Genomic DNA, 27,426 nt, shown 5'->3' on the forward strand with positions numbered 1-27,426 from the left:
TTGTAAGGATTATTCTTTGTTATAATCAGACATGAGTTACGGTTATTATTATATACTGTCATGATAAAATGTTTTGTAACATTCCAAACAATGACCCTTATAAACAATGAGCACAGGCGCCCGTCCCAAATGAACTCCGATGGGTTTTCAAGGAGAGAATTTGGTGGCAGCCCCACAGAGGTGACGTGTGAAGATCTCCGTCCAGCCCTCTCGCTGAAATGGAAAGCAGCCCTGATTCCTGACCTAAGTGGAGATGATTCACTGGTGTGCAGTCCTGTGATGGCCCCCGCACCAGCGTTTAATGTGAATCGGGAATTATTCATTTTCCACCGGCGTTTAGGCCCCTCTCCCCCGAATTTGCAGATTGGGCTGTAAGTGTTTGCCCTCCCCGCGCAGTCCTGGAGCGGACGGTGAGACAGCGTCGATCTAACGGCCAATCACGGGCCTGTCCTCGGGATTTACAACGGCGTGATTATGGCGCCCTTGCACCGAGCGCGGCCTGTGTGAGAGAGCGCCCGCCGTCCTCTGTGACGTCCGGACGCTTTCTCCGTGTCTGTGAGGGGGGGGGAGGGGGGGGGACGCGTCCTTGTGCTAATGCTGAAAAAAACAAAAAACAAAAAAAAAACAAAAGCAATTGTCCCGGCGTGGTTGGTTATTCAGAGATTACGGCGGAGGACAGAACTCCGGAATATCTTACCGCGGATCGCGGCGTCGGCTCGGTGGCCGGAGGGCAGTTACCGGGGACGGGCGAACATCCTGGCGGGGCACAAAAAATAGCGTTTTTAGCGGAAGTGCACCCCGAAAATAGCCCTGTTCGGTCTCCCCCCCAAACCCGGTGTTTTTCTCTGTCTCGGATGACGGCTGTCCGCTGGCAGTACGTGCTGTTAAAGATACTCCCCTTTGAAGTTAAATAGACGTGACTCACAAACGCTGACCGTATATTAGCGGAGGCTGTTAGCTTGCCGGGCAGACCCTCCTCACACACAGGGGCCCTTGTTGTGTGTAATTTGGGCAGGCTAACGTCACTCCGCTGGCCTCGCTCAGTAATGGTGCTGCTCTGCCCGGGTGCATGGGCTCTATTCATAAACACACCGGCTGGGACTGATGAGACTTTTTCTTTTTTTTTTCACGTGGCGGTTGAAATTAGAGTTTGTTTGTTTTTGGAGGCCTTTACCTGAACCCTCCAGACCCGGGGCAGGGGGTGGGAAGGATGGGGGAGAGGGGGCACTTGGTGTCTATGAACCTTCATTTTTAGAAATAGACTGTTTATTTGCTTTTTATGGACACTTCTTTGCTACAGTTTTTTTTTTACTGTTGCGGGGAAGTCCAGCTAAGAGCAGATTTTTTAGATTTTAATTGTAGGTGTGCTCCTTGCCTCCCTTTACTAAATGCCGCACTGCTCTTACAGTGCGATGAAGGCTGGTGCTCCCGGCCCATGCTGGCATCGCCAATTAGTTGCACTCCTGCGGGGGGGGGCACGGAGCTGCTCCCTGGTTCACTGCCAGATGGTGGGGGGGTGGTCTTTAGGATGCTGTTTCTGCCCCCCCCAACCCCTCCCCCCGTCAGGACAGTCCACTCACTGACCCGCGACCCGGTTTGGACAGCAGGAGCCGAATAACAGTGCCTCCTCCTCCTCCTCCCTTCCCCTCGGCTCCGGAGAACGGGCTTCGTAAGGGGGGACGTCGTTCCCCCAATCAGGCGACTCGAATGCACTTTGTCTGCTACCCAGAATGCCGAGGGGGAGTCAGAGAACGCCGCACAGGGTCGCGGTGGGGAAAGTGAACGAGTCACTTTGATTTATTTATTTCTCCTTCTTTTTCTTCTTCGGCAGCTGGTGTTCCTGGCGTCTGGAAGTTCCTTTTCCTGTAGCGAATGTTTTTTTTTGTTACGTGAGTAACGGGGAAGCTCGCTGCCAAAAAAGACACACACAAGACTTTTAAGCGAATAAATTATCCATATCTGCACAATGATGACCCTAACTATGCTGCTATCAAACATAATGATATCGATTAAAATTAAAAATAACATCCAGGGGTCTGTAAATGATTGTGAAGGGCTGATAAAACGACAGTTTAATTTGCGCTTTTTTCGAGAGGGAGAGCCGTTCCCTGGCAGCCGGCTTTTGTGCTCCCCGCATATCCATGGCTGCTGTTTCCATGACTCCCCAGCAATTATTTTCATAATTGTTCGAAATTATCGCTCTTCATAAAGCGTGCGGAGAATCGTTGGACTTTTGATGTCCTCACATCTTAAATGTTGAAAGAATCATTTTCTCGGAATTTCTCATTTTTTCTTACGACAAAGTAACGATGGAAATGTCTTTAAATAAAAGAAACGTTTTCCCAGCCCAGTCGTCCCGCTCCTCCTCACTCCTGCCCTCGGAGGGTCAAGCGAAGGCTGAAACGAATACAGTATCACTGTCTCCCTGACGACGGTATCCAGCCCCCCCACCACCACCGCCACCACCACCCCCCCCCCCCCTCCCAAAATCAATAAGCAGCAGCGCTACCCGGCCCGTGGTGAACTATAGCCCCTGCACACCACTAAGCCCTTCAGTCTCTCAGCGCTAATCCCTGTTATTAAGTGAGTTAATCATCTGAACAAAGGCCGCGTTGGCACCTCCTGAGCGATGGGCGCCGTGGACGCCCGCCAGGCCGGCCCTGGCAGCGCTGGGGCACTTCCTGTCCGTCCCCCCTCCCTGCGGCGGGAGGCCCGGAGACGGCCGTGCGAAGGGTCGGGCCAGAGGCCGGGCGGTCCGCAGGGTCGGCACGGTAACGGCAGATTTACGCCGTCTCCTTGCGTATTAAAGCGCGCTTGGGGCAGTCCCCCTGGGAACGCGGTCCGAGCCCCAGGGAACCTGCTCTGCTGGATGTAGCCGCGCTAAGCGCTAAGCGCTAAGTGCTAAGCGTACACCAGTTCAGCTGCCCTTACGGGCTGCTCTGCTGGATGTAGCCGCGCTAAGCGCTAAGCGTACACCAGTCCAGCTGCCCTTACGGGCTGCTCTGCTGGATGTAGCCACGCTAAGCGCTAAGCGCTAAGCGTACACCAGTCCAGCTGCCCTTACGGGCTGCTCTGCTGGATGTAGCCGCGCTAAGCGCTAAGCGCTAAGCGTACACCAGTCCAGCTGCCCTTACGGCAGTGACCAACCCTTATTTTTATGTTCTCACACAACCATTTCAGAGTGACTGAAGTTATAGACCACCTCATTCAGCAGATGTTTGATTAACCATTAAAATAACTGAGCCTCATGCATAAATTACATTTTAATTTTTATAGTGCATTTATGTCCATTGTTTACCTAATAAATAGACCATTTCTGAGTGAAAAGCTGTAATATTACATACGTTATTCATGCATTAGTGCCTCCATCTCATTATTCTGCTATTTCACCAGATGAGAAGATGGCTGGGTGCCAGGACTGCATTTAAAATGCACCAATCACAGCACGCTAAAAAATACATCGAATTAAACCAACCACGCGCAGTCGTACTGTGATTCCAAAGGTTTTATGTTTTGTGCTGGATTCCCAGCAGATTCTATGTTTCTGCTTTAATCTGGATTCCCAACAGATTCTATGGTTATATTTTACCTGGATTCCCAGCAGATTCTATGTTTCTGTGTTTATCTGGATTTCTTTGTATTTATGTACCTATGTATTTATGTGAGGCTGCAAAGAAAAAACTGTGAAAACAAATTTCCCCTGAGGGACAGTAAAGTAAAGTATTGTATTGGATTCCCAGCAGATTCTATGGTTTTGCTTGAATCTGGATTCCCAGCAGATTCTATGGTTCTGCTCTCACAGTATCTGGATTCCCAGCAGATTCTATGGTTCTGCTCTCACAGTATCTGGATTCCCAGCAGATTCTATGGTTCTGCTCTCACAGTATCTGGATTCCCAGCAGATTCTATGGTTCTGCTCTCACCTGGAGCCCTGACTGGCTCTGTGTCTCAGCCCTTTGGCTCTCTCACGCTCCTGATGAACAGTCCCGAAGGCCCTCCCTCCCGTTTGCGTTGCTATGGTGATACAATGCGCTGTCGGCCGGCCCCTGCTCATCCTCGCGATGAGGAAGAACTCCTCTTCCATGCCATTCAGAACACGGGCGGAAGGGGCGAATTGATATGGAAATGGAGGGTAACTTAATCTGGAAACATTTTTTTTTTTAAATTCAGAACACATCATAAACCTTATCTCAGCTCCTCCCTGGCCCAGCTGCACAGACATCAGTGAGATGCACCAAATCAATTAGTTCAATTTGATTCGCTCTTGCTCTTACACATTCTATTACTGGACAGAATATATGGAATTAATTTTTTTTCTCTTTTTTTCCCAACATTTCAGTTTTGAATGATTTATTTATTCAGTGCGAGTGGAGCTTGTTTAATTCCTGTCCCAGATAACGCTGGTCTGTAATGGGGCGCTCAGCTTTGGAAGCGGTTTGACCCATTTGCCGCGGGTAATGTAGCTTTTAGAGTTTTAATTGGGGGGTAAATAAAGCGTGTCCCCCACCCTTCGCTGTGCCGGCGCGTCTGAGGGATGAAATATGAGGGTGTTTAGAGCTGTGCGGCAGGGGCTACGTGACGAGGGAGGGGTCACTGGGCATCTAATGGCGGCAGTCAATACCTATCTGCTGCACAATGAGCGTGTTTATTAGAGCCTAATGTGTGTGAGTCTGTGTGTGTGTGTGTGTTTATGCATGCGTCTGTGCGTGTGTGTGTGTGTGTGGGTGCGTGTGTGTCCGTGTTTGTGTGTGTGCGTGTCCGTGTGTGAGTTTGTGTATGTGCGTGTGTGTGTATGTGCGTGTGTGAGTGTGTGTGTGTGTTTGTGTGTGTGTGCACGTGTGTGTGTCAGTCTGTGTGTGTGTTTGTGTGTGTGTCAGTCTGTGTGTGTGTGTGTGTGTGGCTCTGCTTCTGTGCCAGCTCTTTTCCTCCTCTCCCTGTTCTCTGTAATGACTTGTATCTGCATTGGTAACCCATCCTGATCGATACTAACTGCTGGGCCCTGCGTATCCGCTGCAGTGTGAGGATCCTGTCCGGTATCGACCCACACCGGTCCGGCCTCCACACCGCGTGCTCCTCCAGTCCCAGCGCTGGGAGTGTGCGGGCCAATGGGACTGATTTAAACTGAGCGACTCTTCCCCCATCGGCCCGCTCGTACAGTCTGACCACCCCCCTAACCTCTGAGCCCTAACCCCCCCGCCACCCCCCCCCCCCCCCCCGCAGTTCGACATTGGGCAGCCGAGCGGTTCTGTCCGCCGTCCAACTGCGAGCGCTCCTCTCAGCACGATGGCGGGAAGGGGGCCGGGTTGCCACGCCCGTCCTTCACTTAAGGTTATGCCCCCCCCGACCCCCCCCCCCCCCCCCCCCCAGAGTGGCAGTTTGTTTAGCCTCTCCTGTCAGAGACCCGTGGCGTTGGAGGGCAAAGCATCTCACACCTTCAGGGTGTGTGTGTGTGTGTGTGTGAGTGAGTGTGTGTGTGTCTGAGTGTGTGTGTGTGTGTGTGTCTTTGTGTGTGTGTGTGTGTGTGTGTCTGTGTGTGTGTCTGAGTGTGTGTGTGAGTGTGTGTCTGTGTGAGTGTGTGTGTGTGTGTCTGAGTGTGTGTGTGTGTGTGTGTGTGTCTGAGTGTGTGTGTGTGTGTGTGTGTGTGTGTCTGAGTGTGTGTGAGTGTGTGTGTGTGTCTGTGTGTGTGTGAGTGAGTGAGTGTGTGTGTGTGTGTGTGTGTGTGTGTCTGAGTGTTTGTCTGTGTGTGTGTGTGTGTGTGTGTGTGTGTGTGTGTGTGAGTGTGTGTCTGTGTGTGTGTGAGTGTGAGTGAGTGTGTGTGTGTGTGTGAGTGTGTGTGTGTGTGTGTGTGTGTGTGTGTGTGTCTGAGTGTGTGTCTGTGTGTGTGTGAGTGTGAGTGAGTGTGTGTGTGTGTGTGAGTGTGTGTGTGTGTGTGTGTGTGTGTGTGAAGGTCGAGAGTTCCTCACATGTCACTGCCCTCACAGCAGGGCTTCTCCTTCGTTGGCTTCATCTTGTCTTTTGTCTGCTAGTCGCTCAGCAGCCTGAGGTCTGTGGAATCTGTGGTGCCTCTGCAGAGATTGTACATGCATTCAGCTCCAGCCAGTCATGTTTATATGAATCAAACCTGCTCATTTTTCATTTTTAGTGCAATTAAAAAAAAAAAACATTTTATTCACTCTGTTTGTCTCACCCCCCGAATGCAGGCCTGTCCTTGGACTGGCATGTCCTCTGTCCGGTCAGGAGACCTCACACTGGCAGCGCTAATGCATAAAGCCAGCGGCCTGTAGGGGCCAATGACCCGCCAAACCGCATTACGCTTTCGCTTTTTATACTCTATAGCCAGCAGCTGGCTGTAGAAATTAAAATTATTAACAAATATTAACCTTTTTTTTGAAAACCTAGCCTTCGTTTTGACGTGTTCCGTATTATTTGAACCCTTCGTTTGTCGCCAGATTTTCCCAGTTCTGCTTGTTTTGTTTTGGCTGTCCCTTCGATGGCCGCCGAAATATCGCCATGTGTTCGAGAGGCGACCGCGACCTCCAGCTCATCGCCAAGATGGCCGCGGGCTTGGGAGCGTGCCGGAGCTTTTCCCCCCCCCGCGGCATGCCGACCGTCTTCGCCCGCGTGATGAGAAAGGGAGAAAATCGGGCAGATGCACTGGCAGATAGGGCTAGCAGAATCCTCCCAATGCCAACTCTGACTCCACAGTGAAGGAGAGCTGAGCTGGGCACCAGCTCCCACTGATAGATGTTTTTTTTTAAGGTGGTCTGAACTAATCAAGTAATTGTGTTTTTGAATCAAGGACACCTCATACAGTTTTATTCATTTATAAAAATGATTTTATTTATTCATAGAAAAAGACTGGATTCCGCTGTCCAGCAGTGTTTTATATTACTAACCTCTCAGGCTGTCGAGTGCTTGTGCATGTCCTCGTCCCTCCAGTAGAGATCATCTCCTCTCGATACGCTGTGTGAGAAGTAATACTCTGTCCTGAATTCAGTTTCAGGTTTTCTTATATTGCATGTTGTTATGATACGACAACCATTTTTAGGACTGAGCTGTGTAAGAAAAACTAAATGTGACTGTCTTCCGGTTTGTAGGCATTTCACCTAGCGACAAGTGAATTCTCTGAACTATGTGTGATTGGTCAGTTCATTTAATTAATTTATTTTTTTACAAAACTGACAAGGATATTGAACCGGAGAGGTAGAAAATCCAGGTGAAGCACTGCATCTTAAAAATGGGTGATCCTTTCTTCCCTCTGCACACAGAAGTACAGAAAAGAGGGGCGGAGGGGGAAGATTTATGCGGGTACACGTCCCTGATCGCCGTTTAATCACACCTGATGGAGGGGCAACCAGTGCTGCGGCAGATACATTTGTTTCCGGGGGGAGGATAAATCAGGATGCGCTCTAACAGACTAGAAGGAAGTCGTGCTGGGAAGTCAAGGACATTCACTGACTGTCGTAAGCAGCATTGAAAATTTTTTTTTTTTTAATACTGTATAGTCCTACCTGCTACCCACTCAGACCTGTGTGCTGCTGGAGTACGAGAGTGAATGACTTTCTCACACACGCACACACACACACACACACACACACACACACAGTCTGTTTGACACATTTGTTTTTCCTGTCAGAAAGCAAAATGGCAACTGCACAGTGTCAGACCGTGTGACTCAATCGCTTGTGTTTCATTTTTACTTTCACGAGCCGGCGGCTCCGACCAATCGGATTTGACGCCGGTCTCCACGGCGCCCGGTTTCCTTCGCACGGGCGTTCGCTCCGTCTGCTGAGCGTCGAGGGCACCGCCCCCCCCCCCCCCTTCTCGTCCCCCACGCTTTCTTTTTCCCCCGCCATCCAAAGTCTTCCCCCTTTACTAACCCGTCGGTCTGACTGTATCAGAAGATAGTTTAAAATGTAGGTTTAAAATGGCCGCTTTGATCACCTGACACTGTCACCCAATCAGTTGGCTGTTTAGATACAGTTGGGGGGGTTAATGGACCAATAATAACGCAGGAAAGGTTCTCACGTCCTCTATCGGCGGGAAGCTCCCGGTCACTGGCGCCCCCCCCCCGTCTCCGTTCCTCGCTGTAATCGAACCGCACCCCCGCGTGAGGGCAGTTACACCTCTTCTCTCCACAGAGAAACTTGCTGCCGTGTTTTTCGTGCGCTGGGACATAATCAGTCAAAGCCCGCGTCTCGCGCAGGCGATTTATTGCATCACAGCTTTTGATTTTCTCCAGAGGAAGGGCTGCTGGCCTCCTGTGGCACCTGCGGCAGCGAGAGGCTGCGTTCTGCCTGAGGAAATGAGCATCTAGGACTGACTGCCTGAGATTCTGTACTCGTGCAGTTTCACTGGCTGCCGTTGGATACGCAGCGGTGGAAAATCCAGGTTCGGAGAGTAGAAGTCCACCCCGGTGTTTTGTTCCAGCCGCCTGGATCCTCTAATTAGCTCAGCGGTTCAGGCAGGAGGGAGAGCTAATTAGTGAAACGAGCTGGCCGAGTTCATGGGTGAAAGAGACACGCGGCAGGACTTTTACTTTCTGACCCCCTGGACTCTCCAGCTCTGGGGATGTGCGGGACAGTGTGTGTCCACTGAGGAAATTCAGTATTTCTGCAGTTCAGTAATATTCAGTCCTTTCTTTGCAATTCCATAGTTTTTTTTTTGTTTTTTTTTTTTAAACGAATGAGGCTGGCACAAAGGAAGAAGAGAGACGTGTGTAAAAACTTGCTGCTGTTAGACGTAACGGACACGCTCTAAAAGGTATTCGGAGAAAGCGATAGCCAAGATTCAATCAACGGTTAAAAGCAAGTTTAGTTGGCATGTTCTGCAGTCACTAGAACGAGCCTGCCAGACAACGGCATTTAATTATGAGTCAAAGTTAAGGACAGATGGTGATTGAATCCGGACCAATGTCACCAAAAAGGACAAGTGCCTTTTGGATAAGAAATAAAGGAAGGAAATCACAGCGTGATTTTGATGTTTTCCTGGGGCTGAAATTAAAAAGTGTCAGTCACAAGGTGATCATCATTAATGTAGCCTGCCTCTGTTGCCGTGTATGACTTCCATCACGTTAATTGCATAATTGATTCACATTAAGGTGTAATCAGCTTCTTGCATGGGAGGCCTGTACCAGCGATTTTAAATGAGCCCAGGAGTCATGTACTGTTCTTTGTTCAACAAATGGGACAATAGGCCATATTACAGCATATTACAGCTCAAAACTCCCATTTTGTTTTACTTTGGCCTATAACAAAAAATTTTTTTAAAATGCCTGGCATCACAACACTGGTATCTCAAATATATTTGATGTTATCATTGATTTTAGATTGTTCTGAGACTAGAGGCTTGTAAGACATATAGATGTAGTGCACCAGTGCAGAATTGTACTGTTATACACGGAGTGTTTATTGTACATACTGCAAGTAGGGGATCATTATGTTTATAATAAAACAAGATTTATTTGAGACCCACGGCCGTTTGGAGAGAGAGATAGCGTAAGCGAACGCTGACGGATAGCGTACAATCACGAGCGAGCGAAGCTTGTGTCTGTGCACAGCGCACATTGTTCAGTACGCCCCTCCGGGCCGCCTCGAACATGAACACTGCGTCTGCACACCGCTCGCGTAAAGTCCGCTCGAAATAAACGTTCGTCATGCGAGGAGAAAGAAAAGCACGGCGCTGGGCTGAAGACCAGGAGTGAAAGCGGTGTGTTTGAGTCTGAATGAGACGATGGAGGCTGGGGGAATCTCTCTCCAGAGCGCCGGGTGACTGACAGGCTGATGTCACTCGGCTCTGAGGGGAAGGCCCCGCGTGACCGCGAAAGGACCCGCCGCCAGCAGGGCTTGGCGGAAACGCGGACGGGCGATGCGGCCATGTTTATCCCCCGCTCCTCCTATTAGACGGGTGAAGACAACCCCCCCCCCCACCCCCCCACTCAGTGAAGGGGGGCCCATCGTGATTTGTTTTGCAAAGCCAGCCTCTCTCTCTTCTCCTGCGTGTTCCGTGGCGTTTGAAGATGTCACGGTTGCGTTTGAAGATAGCGGGACGGTGGTGGCGCTGGGGGGGGCGGGGGGGGGGGGGGGCGTGGGGGGGGATACGGGACCCCTGGCGGGTTGTTTGTACTCCGGTGCTGCATAGGAAGATGAGCTGATAAATATTTTCTTGAAGCCCCAGCTGGCCTTGATCGGAACGGATGGTATCGTAGAGAGAAGCCCCCATTGCGTCACCTGTTCAGAAGAAAGCCGTGCTGGTACCGTGAATGCTATCAGTACACATCCAAGTGCTGTGAGGGTTTGTTTATTTTTCGTTTTTTTTTCCCTCTCTTCATTTTAACAACCTGACTACAGAGAGCAGCCACTGTTCTCAGTTCATTTTACGCCGACACGTTTATTTATTTTGAGTCTATTAGTTTGTTTTGAAAGTTAATGTGGAAAATTTGCTGGATTTTTTTCTTTAAATATTGTTTTTTCCTTTAAAGGGGGAAAAGACCGCGAGCGCTGCGCTCACTGACCCCAACACACCGTCCTCTGTGCTGTTTTTTTTTTAGCATGAGGTGTGGCGTGTGGGTCGAGCGTTGGGGTGCGGTGGCACTTCGCTCCTTAGCCCTGATTGGCTGCCTATAGCGACGCTGCCTCAAATTACACCCCGAGGCGCTGCCGTCGAGGCGGCGAATCGGAGCGAGCGTGAGGCCTTCCGTGTGCGTGGGCGGGGCCTGACCCAGCCTCGCCTTTCACAGACCCGACCTCACGCCCCGTTTCTGACAGTCTTTCTGCCACCCTTCACCCCCCCTCCCCCTCCCCACCCTTCCCTTCCCTGATCTAACCCCCCTTTTCTCCACAGTCGCCCCTCCCCTTCACTGTGATTGGTTAACATCCCATTCTTCAGTTCCATGCAGGCCCCACCCCCCCGCCATCTTTAACGGTCACATTCCGCGGTCCGAACTCGACCCCTCGCACTTTTCTCCGCCGTGCTGCTCTTGTTTCCGACTTTTTTCTGTGTGGATTGCGTGCGTCGTCTCGTAAGAAAACCCTCCTCTCGCTTCCTTATAAGGCCTTTCTCTTTGGGTCGAGGGTTAGCCTACGCTGGCTTGCGAGGTAAAGTTCCTCACCGATCTCAACACCCCATGGAGAGTAATTCTGGGTGGTAACCCTTGCTGGGGGTGGTGGGGGTGGTTGGGGGGGGGCTTGGGGTTTGGGGAGGAAGGCCCGCCCTTCACGCGTCTGTAATGAGTTTCCGGAGTTGAGTTTGGGGTCGCGACCCTGGCGGCTCGCCTCCTGATGGGTCACGCCCCATCGAGGCCCGTGCTCCCGGGTGGAAATGAACGCTTCTGTGGGCTAATGGCCGCTCTGACCCTGGGTGTGGCGTTACAAAGCTAATAATGAGGCGGGGGGGGGGGGGGGCTAGATCAAGCCCCTCTCTTTCATCGCGCTCAGTGTAAACTACAGAGCGGTTTGCCCTCGGGCAGATGACAGCAGCGCTTGTCTTCAAATAGCAGATTTTTTGCTCCTAATTTCAGACCGTGTTAATGTAGCGTGGATTCCTCTTCTTCCCTGTGCTAAGTGGGGTTTATTTCACTGTCCTCTGTGCTCCGCGCGGTTCTGTTTGAAAGCGACTCGAGTTCTGAAGGGTCTCTTTGATCAGCAGCGGCGGTTTGAGTAGCAGCGATGTTTTTAACGCTGCGGCGAACGCTGGCACATGTCCTTCTGACTCAATGTGCGTATAATGATGTGTCAGTCAGCTAATACGCTAATAGCACATTAATGCACGCCTGATTAATCACAGCTCTGAATGGAGAACTTTGATTAATGAGACTCTGTTTCTCTCTCTACTGTGCTCTCTCTCTCTCTCTGTCCCTCTCTCTCTCTCTGTCTTATTCTCTCTCTCTCTCCCTCTCTCCTTCTCTCCTTCTCCCTCTCTCTCTCTGTCTCTCTCTTTCCCTCTCCTTCTCTCTCTCTTTTACTCCCTATCTTGATTGCGCGCACACGCACATGCACACACACGCACACACACACACGCACACACACACACACACACACACACACACACACACACGCATAAATCAGTGCAGGGGAAATAAGCTGTATTGTGTGAGGGTAAAGGGAGTGTAATGTGATCGGGTTCAGTAGACAGTGAGCAGCCCTGCAGAGTTTGACAATGCAGGGCCCCAGTCGAGGAAACACGACGTCCATTGTATCCGTTCCTCTGGTTTTTAAATGCATTTGGATCGTTCCCATGTCTCCTGTGTGTCTGTAGCTTCGGTGGTCCAGGGTAATGGGGTGGTGCCATTAATGATAATAAACTGTAGTAATAACAAACAGTAGCTTTTATCTGTTTGTGTATGGCCTGTGGCATGATACAGTTTCATAAAGAGGCACAGGGTATGATGGATGACTCCGTGTATGTGTGAGTGTGTGTGTGTGTGTGTGTGTGCATGTGCGTACGCGTGTGTGTGAATATGTGTGTGTGCATGTGCGCGTGTGCGCATGTGTAGACGTGTGTGAGTCTGTGTGCGCGTGTGTGCACGTGTGTATGAGTGTGGCTGTGTGTGAGAGCAGTGCTTTGTGTAAATGCAAGTGTGCAGTTGAGATAGTCATCACCCGCAGGGTCTTTAGTTGGGAAGGGCTGGTGATGTGGGGGGGGGGGGGGGGGGGGCGATGGAGGGGGGGTGGCACTGCTGGGGGGGTGCAGCTGCTGATCTAGGGGAGGCGATAAGAGAGCGTTGCATGCATCCGGAACACCCCCCCCCCCCCCCCACACACACACACACACCCTTTCCCCCACACACACACACACACACACTCCCCCCCCAACACCCCACCGGAAAGCGACCCAGCTCTCTCTCCTCTGATAGGATCGGGTACGAGGGAGGTGCAGCATGTAAGACCGGAGCTCTGGGCATTATGCTGCAGAGAGACCAGCAGCTAAATCCTACCATCAATGCGCCAGTTTATTGTTTGATTTCACATTTCATTTATGTTCATATTCCCTCAAATTGTTTCTGAAGGTTGTGCCACTATGTGCCACTTATAGAGCCTGATTTTAGCTGGAGAAATTGCAGTAAAAGCACACTGCTCAGTGTTACATTAGCAGGGAAATACCCTGGATTTGAACCTGCAAACCTCAAATGCTAGTTGTGCATTACCGCATGATGGCAATTTAGAACTTCCGTGTCTGAAATGGACTGGCTGCTTGGCCCACTTACGGATGGCCAATCAGACGAACACGAGGACGGTCATGTGAGGCCTCGCACAAAGGTGCATTCAGACCTCTCCCCCCCCCCCTCCCCCCTGCCCTTAACTCAGGCTATGCACTCCCAGCAGGGAAAAAAAACCTGGCGTTTCTGATGGCAAACCTGGCGACACCTGCTGCCCGACCTGGCTGTGAGATGGGCACAGTGGGGCGGGGGGGAGGGGGGGGGGGGGTGGGAGGTTCCAGGGATTGAGGCGGTTTTGAGTTTTTTACGGCTACTTTTCAATTAGCGGTAGATTTAGAGCCGCCAAAAACAAAAGGGGGGGGGGGGGGGCGCGTGATTTAGGAGGGGGCCGCGGGAAGACGGAGTGGAGTCCTCGCTCGGCCAGCCGGTGATTACTCCACGGATCCGGGGGGCCTCGGGGTTACACCGCGCGGTCGACCCCCCCGGAGCTCAGCGCCGCTGTCCCACACATCACAGACAGCGCCGGGGGAGAGGCGCGGGGACGCCGCCCGTCCGGGGCTTATTATATTTATGTCTGCCGGCGCGTGATAACTCACGCCGCCGCCGCGCGGGCTGGCAGGGCCCGTCCGGCACGCAGGTGTACGACAGGAGGGAGCGGGGCGGGCCGACCGGACCAGGATGAATTACTGATGGAGCGATAAACCTTTCGCCCGAGGAGCGGCCGCTTTTACACTCGTAGCTGCCACCCGCCTCGCTCCGCGCGCTCTCTCTCTCTCTCTCTCTCTCTCTCTCTGCCGCTCCACGCTCTCTCTCTCTCTCTCTCTCTCTGTCACTCCGTACTCTCTCTCTCCGTCTCTCTCTCTGTCGCTCCGCGCTTTCTCTCTCTGTCGCTCCGCGCTCTCTCTCTCCGTCTCTCTGTCGCTCCACGCTTTCTCTCTCTGTCGCTCCGCGCTCTCTCTCTCCGTCTCTCTCTCTGTCGCTCCGCTGCAATACATACATAGATCAGTTCTGCACTGAAGGAGTGAGGAGAGAGACAGTTTGTGCGCGTGTGACAGAGAGATACAGAAAGAGAGAGTGTGTGAGAGAGATATAGAAAGACTGTGTGTGCATGTGAGAGAGAGTGAGAGACGGAGAGAGAGAGAGAGAGAGAGAGAGAAATGAAGTGTCTTGAATTTGAGGGATCCACAGACTTTCAAAAGACGCCTAAATTATATTTTTGTCTATTTTTTGTCTTGTCTTTTTATCCTATTAACATTTCGATTGTTGGAAACACAGGACATACAATAACTTTTCAACCATAGATTTTCTTCCACAACTATAATTAATTGTAGTTATAAGTCCATATGTATGTAGTTGTTACGGCAATAAATGAGCATCAAGCTGAATTGTGAGGTTGATACCCAGTACCTTCATCTGACCCCCCCCCCCCCCTTTTTAAAAATAGAAACAGGCTGTGAAAGGGTGTGTGGCGGAAAGCGTTGACGTCGATGAGGCGGAGGCCGTGGGTCGCGGTGCGCTGACGTAACGTTCCTTTTGCTCTCTCCCCCCCCCCCAGTGGACGATGACTTCCTGGCCCTGGGGGAGCTGCCCGAGACGTTCCCCTCGGACCCCCCCGAGCCCCTGCCGCACTTCCTGATGGAGCCGGAGGAGGCGTACATCGTGAAGAACAAGCCCGTCAACCTGTACTGCAAGGCCACGCCCGCCACGCAGATCTACTTCAAGTGCAACAGCGAGTGGGTGCACCAGAAGGACCACACCGTGGAGGAGCGCGTGGACGAGACCTCAGGTAAGCCTGGACGCTGGGGGTGGTGGGGGGTGGGGGGGTGCACCAGAAGGACCACGCCGTGGAGGAGCGCGTGGACGAGACCTCAGGTAAGCCCGGACGCTGGGGTGGGGGAGGCAGATGGGTGAGGGGTGGGGGGGCAAAGGGGCGAGGGGGGAAGAAACCAAGCAGGGCGAGGAGAAAGTAATGAGAACTCCGTGTCAGAAATCATGCAAGCAAACATCTGCCTAGAACGTCCCGGTGGCGATGGTCATCCTGGTGGGGGGGGAGGGGGGGGGATGAACCGACTCGATCCGAGGCGACTTTACGCAATAAAGTACAAACACTGCGCTCTCCCTCTGCGTCTGTCTGATGTGTGTCCCCATTCTTCAGCGTTTCATCTCCCCCTCTCTCCTCCCCCCCCCCCCCCAGCTTCGTTTCCCCGCCAGCTCAGGCCCCCCCCCTCCCCGTTACGCGCGCGCCGTGCGCGGCGGCAGCACTGAGGGACCCTGGGATAATTACGGCGTGCGTACGCCGCGCTGTTCTCTGAGCGCTCGCCGCCTCAGGCTGAGAATGCCGCCACATTCCGACACGGGCGTCACGGCGTTCCCCGACACCCGTCTCCGCCGCTCGCGCCCAACAAAAGGATTCCCTGAAAATGAGCGGAGTGTTCACCTGGGGGGGGTGACACGTCCCCCCCCCCCCCGCGCTGGATTAGCCAGCCCCCCTCCCCCCCCCCCCCCCCCCCCCCGTGCTGGAGTACGGCGAGAAGCTTAACAAAATGTCAGCCTTGCCTTCAGCGCGTCGGGCTGTGCGTCGGGTCCCTGTACGATGCGGCGTTTTTCTCCTTCTTCTTTTCTTCCCTCTCTTCACTTCGGGGCGTATGCGTTTCGCTCGGCTCCGTCTCTGCCTCGCCTCGGACTGACATTTCAGCGCTGGCCATCTCCCAGCATGCACTGCGCGGCGCGGGCGGCGTCCCCCGGACATGGCGGCGTCCTCGGGGGCACTAGTATCCGCCGGTCTAATAAATCTGCTCTCCGGAAGCCGGGCGGGATGAATAAGCGAGGGGGGGGGGGGTGAATGGGGGGGGGGGGGGGTGAATGGGGGGGGGGGGGGGGTGTGAATAGAGGGGGGGGGGGGTGATTGCTACCTGTGGGCTACACGGGGAACTCAATTCCCCACTTTGGCGGCTGAAAGCGCTCAATCAGAGGCGGCTTGTAGCGTGTAATGGCCTCTGGGACCCTGAGGGCGATTCGCGCGCTCAGAGAAAGAGCAGCCCCGCTTTTATCCACGACTCCTTTTTATTTATTCGTTTCCAGGAGGGCAGTGTTTCACACGCACACACACGCGTGTGTGGGCAGACACGGCCGTCCTACACGCGTGTGACACGCCGGACACAGGGCACACAGAGAGGGCTGGAAAAAGGCCGGTGTGAAACCTGGAGCCTACGTATTGCACACACGCACACACACACACACACACACACAAACTGATACACACGCACACATACGCTCACACACATGCACGCACACACACACCACACGCACCTATACCCCCCACACACGCATGCACACACACACTACACACACACCTATATCCCCCCCCCCCACACACGCACACACACACACACACACACACTGATACGCAAGCACACATACGCTCACACACACACACACACCACACACACACCACACACACACCTATACCCCCCCCCCCACACACACACACACACACTTCACTCAGACCCTAAGACACTGAAACACTCTCCGAGCCGCCCTCTCCCCGGCCCGGCCGCTCTCTCTAATTTCTCCTGATTGATAGGGGAGAGACCGCAGATAAGGTCCAGGCCCGGTCGATAGCTATTTTAGCGGGAGGAAAGACGATCCGCCGCGAGCCCCCTCCCGCTCAGCCCCCCCCCCCTCACCCCCCCCTCCCGCTCAGCCCCCCCCCCTCACCCCCCCCTCCCGCTCAGCCCCCCCCTCCTGGAAACGCTCGGTCCCCCCCCCCCCTCACCCCCCCCTCACCGCGCGGGGACGGGAGTAGATTAGCGGATGATCGGGCGGGGGTAAGGGGCGGACGGGGGGGGGGGGGTGGAGGGGGGGAACAGGGGGGAGCGTTATCTCTGTGCCCCACCGCCCGGCTCCAGCCAAAAAAATCGTTACCCCCCCCCCCCCCAGAGTTTTTTCTTTTGCAGGAAATAAATAAATAAGGACTTTGCTTACGGCGAAGGGGCTGAGAATGGCGGACTGGGATCATTAGCTTCCTCGAAATGGATTTCCTCTTCAGCCAATCGCGTGCCGGCGCGGAGGAGCCCCCCTCCCCCTCCCCCCCCAGGAATCTCGGATGGATTCCTCAGGTTTCCTCTCTCTGCCGTTCGTCCTCCCGGGGGCCGAAATTAGAGCCCCCCTGACCCCCGCCCCCCCCCCCCCCCCATAAGCCCTGCCTCATTATCTCATCAATACCATCAGGAGTGCCGGCCCTTAGACGGCTGTGCATTGGCTGTCAGTGTGTAACTGAAGGGCAGGGAGGATAGCGAAGGCCGATTCAATAGGAAGTGATTCATGCCCCCCTTTGAATTCAAAGCTTTACGCGGCTCAGTTTAGTGGAGCGCATGTGACGGCTTCAGGCTTCTCACTTACACTGGCAATAGTTGTGCGTTTAAGATCATTTCCGTCCTATAAGTATATATATATATATATATATGCCTTTTTCACAGCGCCAGTGTCCTGCAGGTGCATGTCTGTAGGGGGCGATCTACTGAAAGCAGGGCCAAGATTGTTTTAAAGCTGACAAGCTGGAGTGGCGTCAGTTTCTCTGAAGTCGCTGCGTCTGCTTGCGCCTGACCTAAGCCCTCCCTCCATGACCAGTGGGGAACAATTCCCAGTTATGGGAAAATCGTCCGTGACCCCGTACGGGATGGACTGTACCGCACTGTCCCTGCCCCCCCCCCCCCCCCCCGCCCCCCCGCTCGGCCGGCAGTGAGGGATCATCACCGCTAATCTCCGTGCGGCCGGCTCATTGATTTCTGTAACGGGGTGTGAGTTCATCACGCGTAGCTGCGGTCCTGCAGTCGCTGCGCTGTGCGGTAATGTGCGCCCCCAGCGGGGTCATCGCCCTGGAAGTGATCAGCGTGGGCGCGGGAGCGGGAGCTCTCTTCATTAGGGAGAATTATCATCGCACCTGCGCCCGCTGCCACCGCCGGTCTGAGCACCGCTCGCCGTCCGTAAATCCCCAGCTGACGCTCGAGCGCGGTGACACCGCGAACCTGTCCGTTCGCTCCCCGTTTGGACGAGCCGCGCGCCGCTGCAGGAGCTCGGGAAGCCGATCACGCGGAGGTCTGCGCTGAAGAGCAGGCAGCTGCGTGGTTTTGGTTTTTTTTTGTTCGTTATGAAGGACGTGGAGTGTGAGATTAGTGATGTGTTTTTGCTGTTGACGACGTTCATGCCTTTTGTGTAAATGTTGCCTCATCACATTTCACAGGTTGGTGGGGAAGAGGCATTTCTAACAAAATAATTAACAAAATAATTATCGTTTGAGATGATGGAAAAGCTATTTTGGCACAGATGGAGCACCAACTGAGAAATATTTTTAGAGCCGCTGATATTTGTGATGGCCCCTGCCTGGCTGACGTTGAGTTAAGATGAAATGTATTTTTGAATAATCTGCGTGTTACGGGAGGTTGGTTTAATGAACGTAGTTATCATGAACTTTATATGCTTTTTTATTTGGTTGATGGAACCTTTATTGGAGTTCTTTATTTTCATTAATCTTATGAAATATGTTTAAATAGATTACACAGAAATTATTGTCTTAGAATGAGGAGGAAATGAGAAGGGTAGCATTTAAGTAACTGTAGCTGCAGATTTGAGCTTTTTTTTTTGGACAAGTGAGGAAGTATGTCAGTATCTACGATACCTATATGAAATATGGTAAAGAAATTATTGTTTTGGTATAAATGAGGTGTGTGCCATGGTATAGAATTTGAGGGCACTTTGGCGGGAAATCTCTCAACTAAAACTCAAGTAGACAATGTGACTTGGCCTGTTTGTATTTTACACTGAGAAATTACCATCACTAAATCATTATCACTTTTCTTGTTACTTTTCTGGGGGAAAAAGAACTGATGTTTCCCTAGATTATTAAATTTAATAAAGAATCCATCAAGCATTGAAATTGTAGTATTGTAAAATATTGCACAATACATTAATAAAATCTACATGACCGGAAGAGGCAATGATTTATGTGTTTATATGCAGTGTACTTTCACTTATATTTATATTTTGGGATTTAATATTTTAACATATGGCCAGTGTGTGCGTGTGTGTGTGTGTGAGTATGTGTGTGTTTTGGGAGTGAGTAGTTTTTATTGGACAGATCTGTTGCAGAGGCACTAGTTTACTGTATCTGCTGGGACACATGTACATTGAAATGCAGCATATTTCTGATGACACCAGTAGCCCAGTGCGAGTTAGTGGACAGCTACGCAATCAAAGTCACTGACTAGGATTGCACGTCCAATCACAGCCGGCCAATCACCTCCTCCAGCACACATCTTCTTCGCATTGATTTTAATTTCCTCTTCTCTCTCTCTCTCTCACTCCCTCTCTCGCTCTCTCACTCTCTCACTCTCTCTCTCTCACTCTCACTGTCTCATTCACTCTCTCTCTCTCTCTCTTTCCCTCTCTCTCCATCTCTCTCTCTCTCTCTCTCTCTCTCTCTCTCTCTCAGCGCACAGTGCAGGTTGAGTCACAGGCTTAAATTATTCATGGTCCTGATGGCTGCTAAATGAGGTCGATCGCCTTCCGTGTCAGTGGACAGTGCCATCTAAGCGCGCTCCGTCAGCGTGTCCTGAGAAAGGGGTGCGAGTGGCGGGGTGGCGGTCCGCGTTCGAACCCCGGGCCTCCCTCTCTGCGAGAGCGACCACAGGGGGGCGCTCATCTGGGCTGAAAAAGAATCCCCCACCGCTGGCTTCTCCCTCTAAATCTTCACATTGTTTCAGTTCAAAACTTTCTTTCTCCTCGCTGTCTGTCTTCGCTGTTTTCGTTCCGCGTTCCTCTTGGCTGCGGCTCGAAAGACTGCACATCCGCTCTGTTTCCGAGGTGGGGGGTGGGGGGGGGCAGGGGAGGGGGGTGGGCATAGGCATTCATTCAGAGCCAATTCTTGGAGGTCTTTGCTATCTCCTCTTCCGTTTTTGTTTTTGCGTGAGGCTCTTGTGAAACTGCACAGAGAGGATTATATTCTTCCCGAAGGCTTCCCGGCCCGGCGCTGATCACTTTCAAAACCGGCTCGAGCTCCTCTTCCTCGTTTCATCCTTCTGTATTCGCTCCTCTTCCTCGTTTCATCCTTCTGTGTTCTCCGAGAAAGAGCTCGCCTTCAACGCCCAGAACGCCTTGCGTACAGAACACATTTCCCTGATCGCATTGTGAATGCGAAGAAAGGCTCCTTTAATTAGTCTTTGTGTGAACCAAAATGTCCCGTCGCTGTTGAAATATGGAGGAGCAGTATATTTCTGTTTGTGTTTCTCATAAAAGGAACGGTTTATAATACGAGGCAGGGGACGCATATTTTAACCTGCTTTAAGGAAATCTATCGTGATATAAAAATAACCCACAATAAATTATATGCAGTAGTGTTAAATTGGTGGTGAGTTTTTTTTGAAGAAGTTCATTTAAGGTTATGCTCAATGACGAAGCCGACTGTAAATCTTTCTCAGAGAGGAAGAGCGTCGGGTCGCGTCTGTGTCGAGCCCAGACTTCGCGGTCCACGGACTTCCTGTTCCGAGGTGTCGAAAAGCACAAGGAGGGCCACGTCTGATTGGCAGAGCTTGATTCTCAAACGCAATAATAGCGGCATATGCACTTGCTCTCTCTGTCTCCCCTTCTCCCTCCCTCCCTCCCTCCCTCTCTGCCTTTTCTTCTCTCTTCGTTCTATTCTCTGCCTCTCTCTCGCTCTCCCTCTTCTCCCTCTCTCCGTCTCTCTCTCTCTCCTTCTCCGTCTCTTTCTCTCTTCTCCCTCATTCCTCTCTCTCTCTCTTGTTTAACATCATTGTCTGATGAACTGTAGGGTAGCACCGTCTCCATCCTCTGGCTTTTTGCTCCTTGCTGATTAATACTAGGAGGCAGCGTAGATCTCCTGAACAACCCGGCAATTCTCTTCCGCTCCGATCTCCCTTTCCTCCATCATCCGCCAAAAACCAAAAAAACGGCGTCGACGGGGAAATGTTTTGACAGGTTCTCAGGTGAACCGGACCCCCCGACCTCGACCCCCCCCCCCAGTCCAGCTCTTGTTCCGGGTCTTTCTGCTCTCGTGTCTGCACGCTTGTGCTGACGCCCGAGGGAAGGGAGCTGCGGAAGAAACAATGAGAGACGGATGAAAGAGAGAGGAGGAGAATGGAGGCGCATTTGCATGGAGGATTACTGAGGCTCTGGGGCTCAGCCTGCTTTCCCTGGGAGAAGCGCTCTGATAGACACCAGCTAGAGACCAGCTGAGCTCCACACACACGCACGCATTCACACACACACACACACACTTATTCACACGCTCACACACACACTCACACAGACACACACACAGGCTCATACACACACGCACGCACACACACACACACACACACACTTATTCACACGCTCACACACACACTCACACAGACACACACACAGGCTCATACACACACGCACGCACACACATGCACACACACACACTTATTCACACACATACACTCATATCCACACGCTCACACACACACACATATGCACACACTCACACACACACACTTATTCACACGCTCACACACACACTCACACAGACAGACACACACAGGCTCATACACACACGCACGCATACTCACACACACAGACACACACATGCTCGCTCCCTCACACACACACTCTCTTTCAGACACAGACACACACAGACACACACAGAGACACACACAGGCTCACACACACACTCTCTTTCAGACACAGACACACACAGAGACACACACAGGCTCACACACACACTCTCTTTCAGACACAGACACACACAGAGACACGCAGAGAAAGTTTACTTTTCTCATGCTTCCTCGGCCGAGACTCTTAATGACATCTCCCTTTTATTTACATTAAAAAGGATTTCAGCTCGTTGCGACTTCGGTGCCAATGGCTACAAATTCAAACGATGATGTGCTTTGCAAATGTCAGCACTTAACTTCTGTGTGTGAAAAAGCACTTCCTGTACTCCTGAGCCGAACAGAGAGGCAGCCATCGTACGCACAGACTGTACTAATACCCCCCAAACTAATGTGGGAATACACTCTGAGCATTGTGACGGCAGCCAAGTCCAACGTTCTGACACGAAAGCCAAAAAAATCAGCTCGCTGATCGCAGGCAGGGCGAAATATCACACAGCGGGACAGAAATGATTATAATGACTTTGTTTTCCCGTGTCCTTCCCTGTGGAAAAGCAGTAATTAACCCTGTCTTCTCGCGTTCGCCGCAAACGAATCAATCTATTCCCCCGTCAGTCCTTCAGCTCTTAACGAGGTGTGTCATTTAGGACACGCAGAAGTCTTTTGTCACTGGAAGACAGAACTGTGGTGTGCGGGGTTGCTTGAGCTGTGTGTCTTGAACAGTTGAGCCTCTGTGTGCATCAAACAAACCCTGAAAAAGATGCATCATCACTTGATCATTGGCACATTCGGATGTTTGATTTAAACTTTACGTTTTTCTGCTTTTTGTTGCTTTGGCTTGCTGTACAGCAGTCCGTTTTTGCTCCTTCCGAACGGTTAGATTCGTTGTTTTTAATACGATGATGCGGCTTTTAACTGCAACTGGCCGCCTTTTCTCCCACTGATCTTTGACACAGTTTGAATATGAACATGAGTATTCTATTTTTTGTCAGCTCTGATGTGTTTTTATTTGTACTTACCTTGTAATTCCTGTAGTTTTGTAGTTCCAGTGACCCTCGGCATGCACGTATTGTACGTCGGATAAAAGCGTCTGCCAAATAAACGTGATGCAGTGTAACCACTGGTGCAGGAAACATGTCCACGTGTCTGACCGCATGCTGACCGTGTTTTTACCGCCCCCCCCCCCAGGTCTGGTGGTGCGGGAGGCCAGCATCGAGATCACGCGGCAGCAGGTGGAGGAGCTGTTCGGCCCGGAGGACTTCTGGTGCCAGTGCGTGGCCTGGAGCTCTGCCGGCACCACCAAGAGCCGCAAGGCCCACGTCCGCATCGCATGTGAGTCATCGCCGCGGCAACCGCCGCCGCCGCCGCCGCCGCCGCCGCGGGGGGGGGGGGGGGGGGGGGGCGCAGTCGGAGAAGGGCGAGAAACCTTACCGCTGCTGTTTTAACTTGGTCAAACTGAAAACAAAAGCAATATGAGGATTGTGTTGGATGGTGGAAACTGTGCAGGTAGATTACTGAACTATGATTTTCAGGCATACTTGCTTCTCTTATTGTGTGACACTCTGAACCATTTTAAAAATGACAGTTGAAAATATTTATTTGGGGTTCAGGCATACATTGTAAAATGAATCATGAAATATGTGATGGAAAGAACCGGCTGTCCAAAAACATAACTGTAACAAACAATATTAATCGCCCTTGATCTCTGGTTTGTTTATCTCAGTAGCTGTTTTTGATCTGTCAGTACAATAGTTTTGAGACTCGAGCATGTGTGGCACCAGTTCTGATTGGTTCAAAGCTCTTCTTGGCAGACTTTGGCTATGACGTCTACTGTGTTCTACTGTAAGTCAGTGAAAACCTCAGGTCTTATTTTCAACCACATAAGAAATGCTTTCAAGAATTTACTGTGATGCTTGCAAAATGCGTAACTCAGGTGGTTCAACAGAGCTGTCTGTTGAAGTGCTAGATTATTCTACTGCGGTTTCACAAGGGATTCAGTGGAGCGAAGAAAAAAAAAAACCTCACTTTTATTTATACAGTTATCATTGACCTAATGGGTATCACATAAATATGGTGCAATAAAACGGTCTGGGTGAGACTCCGTGGCAGAGCAGATAATATGGGCCCTGACACGGGCCTAATCAAGATAAATGACTTTACGTCCAGCCTGGCCATCGATAAAATGATGCCCGGCCTAATCACAGAAGAGGGAGCACATCGATTAAAACCAACGAAGACCTGGGCCCAATTAGTATGTTTCCGTTTTCAGGAGTACGCAGGCATTATGTGAGCATTGACTCACAGCGAGTGCAACACGTATCGCTTGTTTATTCAGTCAAATTAAATCTGCTGAAGCGTAGGGCGCGAAGAGTATTTCACTGTGACTTAACGGCACTTGGAATTTCGGACAGCCTGCTGCCTGCTTGCGGAAATCTCCGCGCTTGCATTTGTTGTTTTTGAAATCTGCTTGTTGGTTGAAACCCCGGCGTGTGTGATGTCATTCCGTAACAAGAGCAGCGCGAACGCAGTTCTGTCCCGCCACGCGCAGGTCATGTGACCTGCCACGCGCAGGTCATGTGACCCGCCGCCGCTCTGACCCTTGTGTCTCCGCGTGTCCGCTCGCGCGCGGAGGAAGCTGTCGCTAACGAACGGGCGCGGGGGGGGGGGGGGGGGGGGCGACAGCGCGGTCAAGCGAGAGGGGTGGAAAATCCGGGTTCGGGAAGCGAAAGTCCACCCCAGGGTTTCGCTCCAGTCGCCTGGATTCGCTGATTAGCTCAGTTCCTCTTCACCTGAGCCAGGAGGCCGAGCTGATGAGTGGGATCAGCTGGAGCAGCGCATGGGTGGAGGAAACACACAGAAGGGCTTTTACTCTCCGTCCCCTCCGCAGTCAAGATAAACAATAGACAACATTACAAATGTGTCTGCGCTGTAATGCATTGACGTGATATCACAGTTGTTCTCTAAATCGGATGTTATTCCGGAAAAAGAACATCACATTTCTGCGTGTTTCGTCTGGCAGCCATCTTATCACAGAGCATATGCCGGCGAAAACAAACTAATAAACAACTTCATTGCATTTAGATGGATGCATTGAAATGAGCTCGTGAGGCACATAAACCCAGGTCATACATAACCGCGGATTCCATCTGTGGCTTATTTCAACGGATTTCATTTTCACCGGAAAATCAGACGCAGTTAGCCAGCAAAGGCGGGCACATTTATGTGATTTGCGGGAAGAGAAAAGAGAATAAAGCTGCACGATATCGACAGTTTAAGGTAACTGCTGTCCACACGAGCAGCGGGAAGTAGCTAGCTAATTTAGCGTCTCCTTCTCCTCGCGCTAGCGTCGTACGCGGCCAGGCCGGCATTATTCCGTCATGTTCTCTTTCAAAATTAGAGCTCTGCGTGCCTCTGCCTCAAATGGGCGCGCAGAACGGTTCAATAAACACTGACATCCTGTTCAGAAACAGTCTTCTGGTGCATTAGGTGCATTTTCACTGTTTTCATAACTTCTGCAGCTGAAGGCCTCTCTTGTTTGCTATACTGATAAAAAAAAATATTGATACAAATGCATCTGTTTGTAAAAGCTACATTTTCTATTCTTTGGCGATTACATTGTATAAAAAAAAGAGTAAAGAGATATCTTTTACTCTTTAAAAAATTGCTGTTACTTTTCTGTTGCATCAGTGGACTTGTACTGCAGTGTGGGGATGGGTGTATTACCAGTCAGTTCTGTTTTGGCAGCAAGCGGCCATATCCACACAGAGTTCGGTGGCACGCTCTTTTTGGGATTTCGCGCAGCTAGCAGACGGGGTTGGGTTAGCGTTGGGTTAGCGTTGGGTTAGCGTTGGGTTAGTCCCCAGTCCGCACCGTCACTTTGGCCCGTTCTTTTCACCGGTGTCTTTTTGTCAGCAAAAATGTTTTAATCCCGTTAGCCCTGCCAGGCGGCCCCCCTGTGTGTTTAATCCAGTCTCTCTGGGGGGTACGGAGCCCCCCGCCCTCCCTCCGTCACAACCCCTTTTCTTCCCTGTCAAAGTGACGGCCGGCGGGGGGGCGGGGGGGCCCTCTTAAGAGCCCCCCCAGCGCTTAGCGCAGCAAGACCTCCCGGCTCATCTGCCCAACGCCCCCCCCCCCCCCCCCCCCCCCGGCTCATCTGCCCCCCCCCTCCCGGCTCATCTGCCCCCCCCCCCAGCTCATCGGCCGTTCCCAGAGAGGCCATCACACCGGGGTACCTCACGGTCGGCTGCCCAGGGGGGCGGAGTCACGCTCGCCCCGGCCAGGATTACACAGCCATTAGAGAGAGAGAGAGAGAGAGAGAATGTGTGTGTGTGAGAGAGAGAATAAGGGAGGGAGAGAGAGAGAGATGGGGAAAGAGAGAGGGAGAGAAAGAGAGTGTGTGTGTGAGAGAGAGAGAAAGAGAGAGAGAGGGGGGAGATAGGGAGAGGGAGAGCGAGAGGGAGAGAAGGTGAGGAAGGAGGGAGAGGGAAAAGAGAGAGGGAGAGAAGGAGAGCAAGAAATAGCAAGTGATGGGGGAAGGAGGGAGAGGGAGGAAAGAGGGAGAGAGAGACAGGGAAAGAGCAAGAGGCCTCTCCTTCCCATCATGCACATGCACGTACGCATACACACACACTCACTCACTCACACACCTCACACCCTGGACCCAGACCTTGCCCCCATGACCCCCACCCTGCCCTGTTCGGTCCAGTACATGCGCCTCCTGCTTAAACGGCCGGCATCACCATCATCAGGATTCCAGTCCCCACAGCCCCATCACCCTACCAGCGGCAGCCTTTGCTTCAGATCGGAATAAATTCCTCTTCCCTTCCTATTAAAATCTACAAAACAGATTAAAATGTCCTCTGGCCTGAGGCCTCGTGGATAAATACTCTCTGGAAGTAATGGAAAATTACAGGCGTTTCATTTTTTTCCCTGTTTCCCCCCCCAACCCCTCCTTTTCCGAAGCGGACGCTTTAATCGTTGCGTGAGTAACGCTCGCCGGCGGTAAATAAACGCGGGGCTTTGTTGTTGGGAAGCGCTGATCGATGTCAGAGCCGTAAAGGCGGTGGGCTTGTCCCCGCGTACGCGTACGCGCGCGGGGCGCGGTATTAATCGCGCCGGTGATTTGTGTCTCTGCCGCCACCGGGCACTTACGGCGTGAGTTATCGCCCGCTGGGCTTCGATCCGCAGGACGGGGGGGGCGCACACGTGAGGGGGGTCACAGTGCCCCCCCCCCCCCAAACACACACACACAAAGTCCCGTCTCATTCGATAGCTCCGCTAAGTGCTGGGAGAGAGAGAGAGAGAAAGCCGCCGTTGTTCCTCTAAGTGGCGGGCGATCAAGAAAGCGAGGTGTGGGCCGATTACCGCCAGGATCGCGCGCCGGAGAAACCGCCAACCTGCCAGCCAGAGCGCCCCGCCGACAGGGCCGCGGCGTGTGTGTGCGTGTGTGTGTGAGTGTGTGCGCATGTGAGAGAGTGTGTGCGTGTGTGTGTGTGTGTGTGTGTGAGTGTGTGTGTGAGTGTGTGTTTTACGTGTGTGTGTGTGTGTGTGTGTGTATGTGCTTTATGTGTGTGTGTGTGTGTGTGTGTGTATGTGTTTTATGTGTGAGTGTGTGCGTGT

The 27,426-nt window shown here is 52.0% G+C and overlaps 1 protein-coding gene across 2 annotated transcripts in view; it reads left to right on the forward strand.

Annotated features, from left to right (window-relative positions):
- si:ch73-72b7.1 (netrin receptor UNC5C) overlaps positions 1–27,426 on the forward strand; it is a 165,513-nt gene that overhangs the window by 75,904 nt on the left and 62,183 nt on the right. For both annotated transcript variants that reach the window (XM_035380102.1, XM_035380103.1), the window contains exons 2-3: positions 14,712–14,942; positions 22,996–23,139. In XM_035380102.1, coding sequence (XP_035235993.1) covers positions 14,712–14,942; positions 22,996–23,139 — 375 coding nt within the window. The remainder of the gene's footprint in view (positions 1–14,711; positions 14,943–22,995; positions 23,140–27,426) is intronic.

Source organism: Anguilla anguilla, chromosome 10 (genome assembly GCF_013347855.1).
Source record: "Anguilla anguilla isolate fAngAng1 chromosome 10, fAngAng1.pri, whole genome shotgun sequence".
Lineage (NCBI taxonomy): Eukaryota > Metazoa > Chordata > Actinopteri > Anguilliformes > Anguillidae > Anguilla > Anguilla anguilla.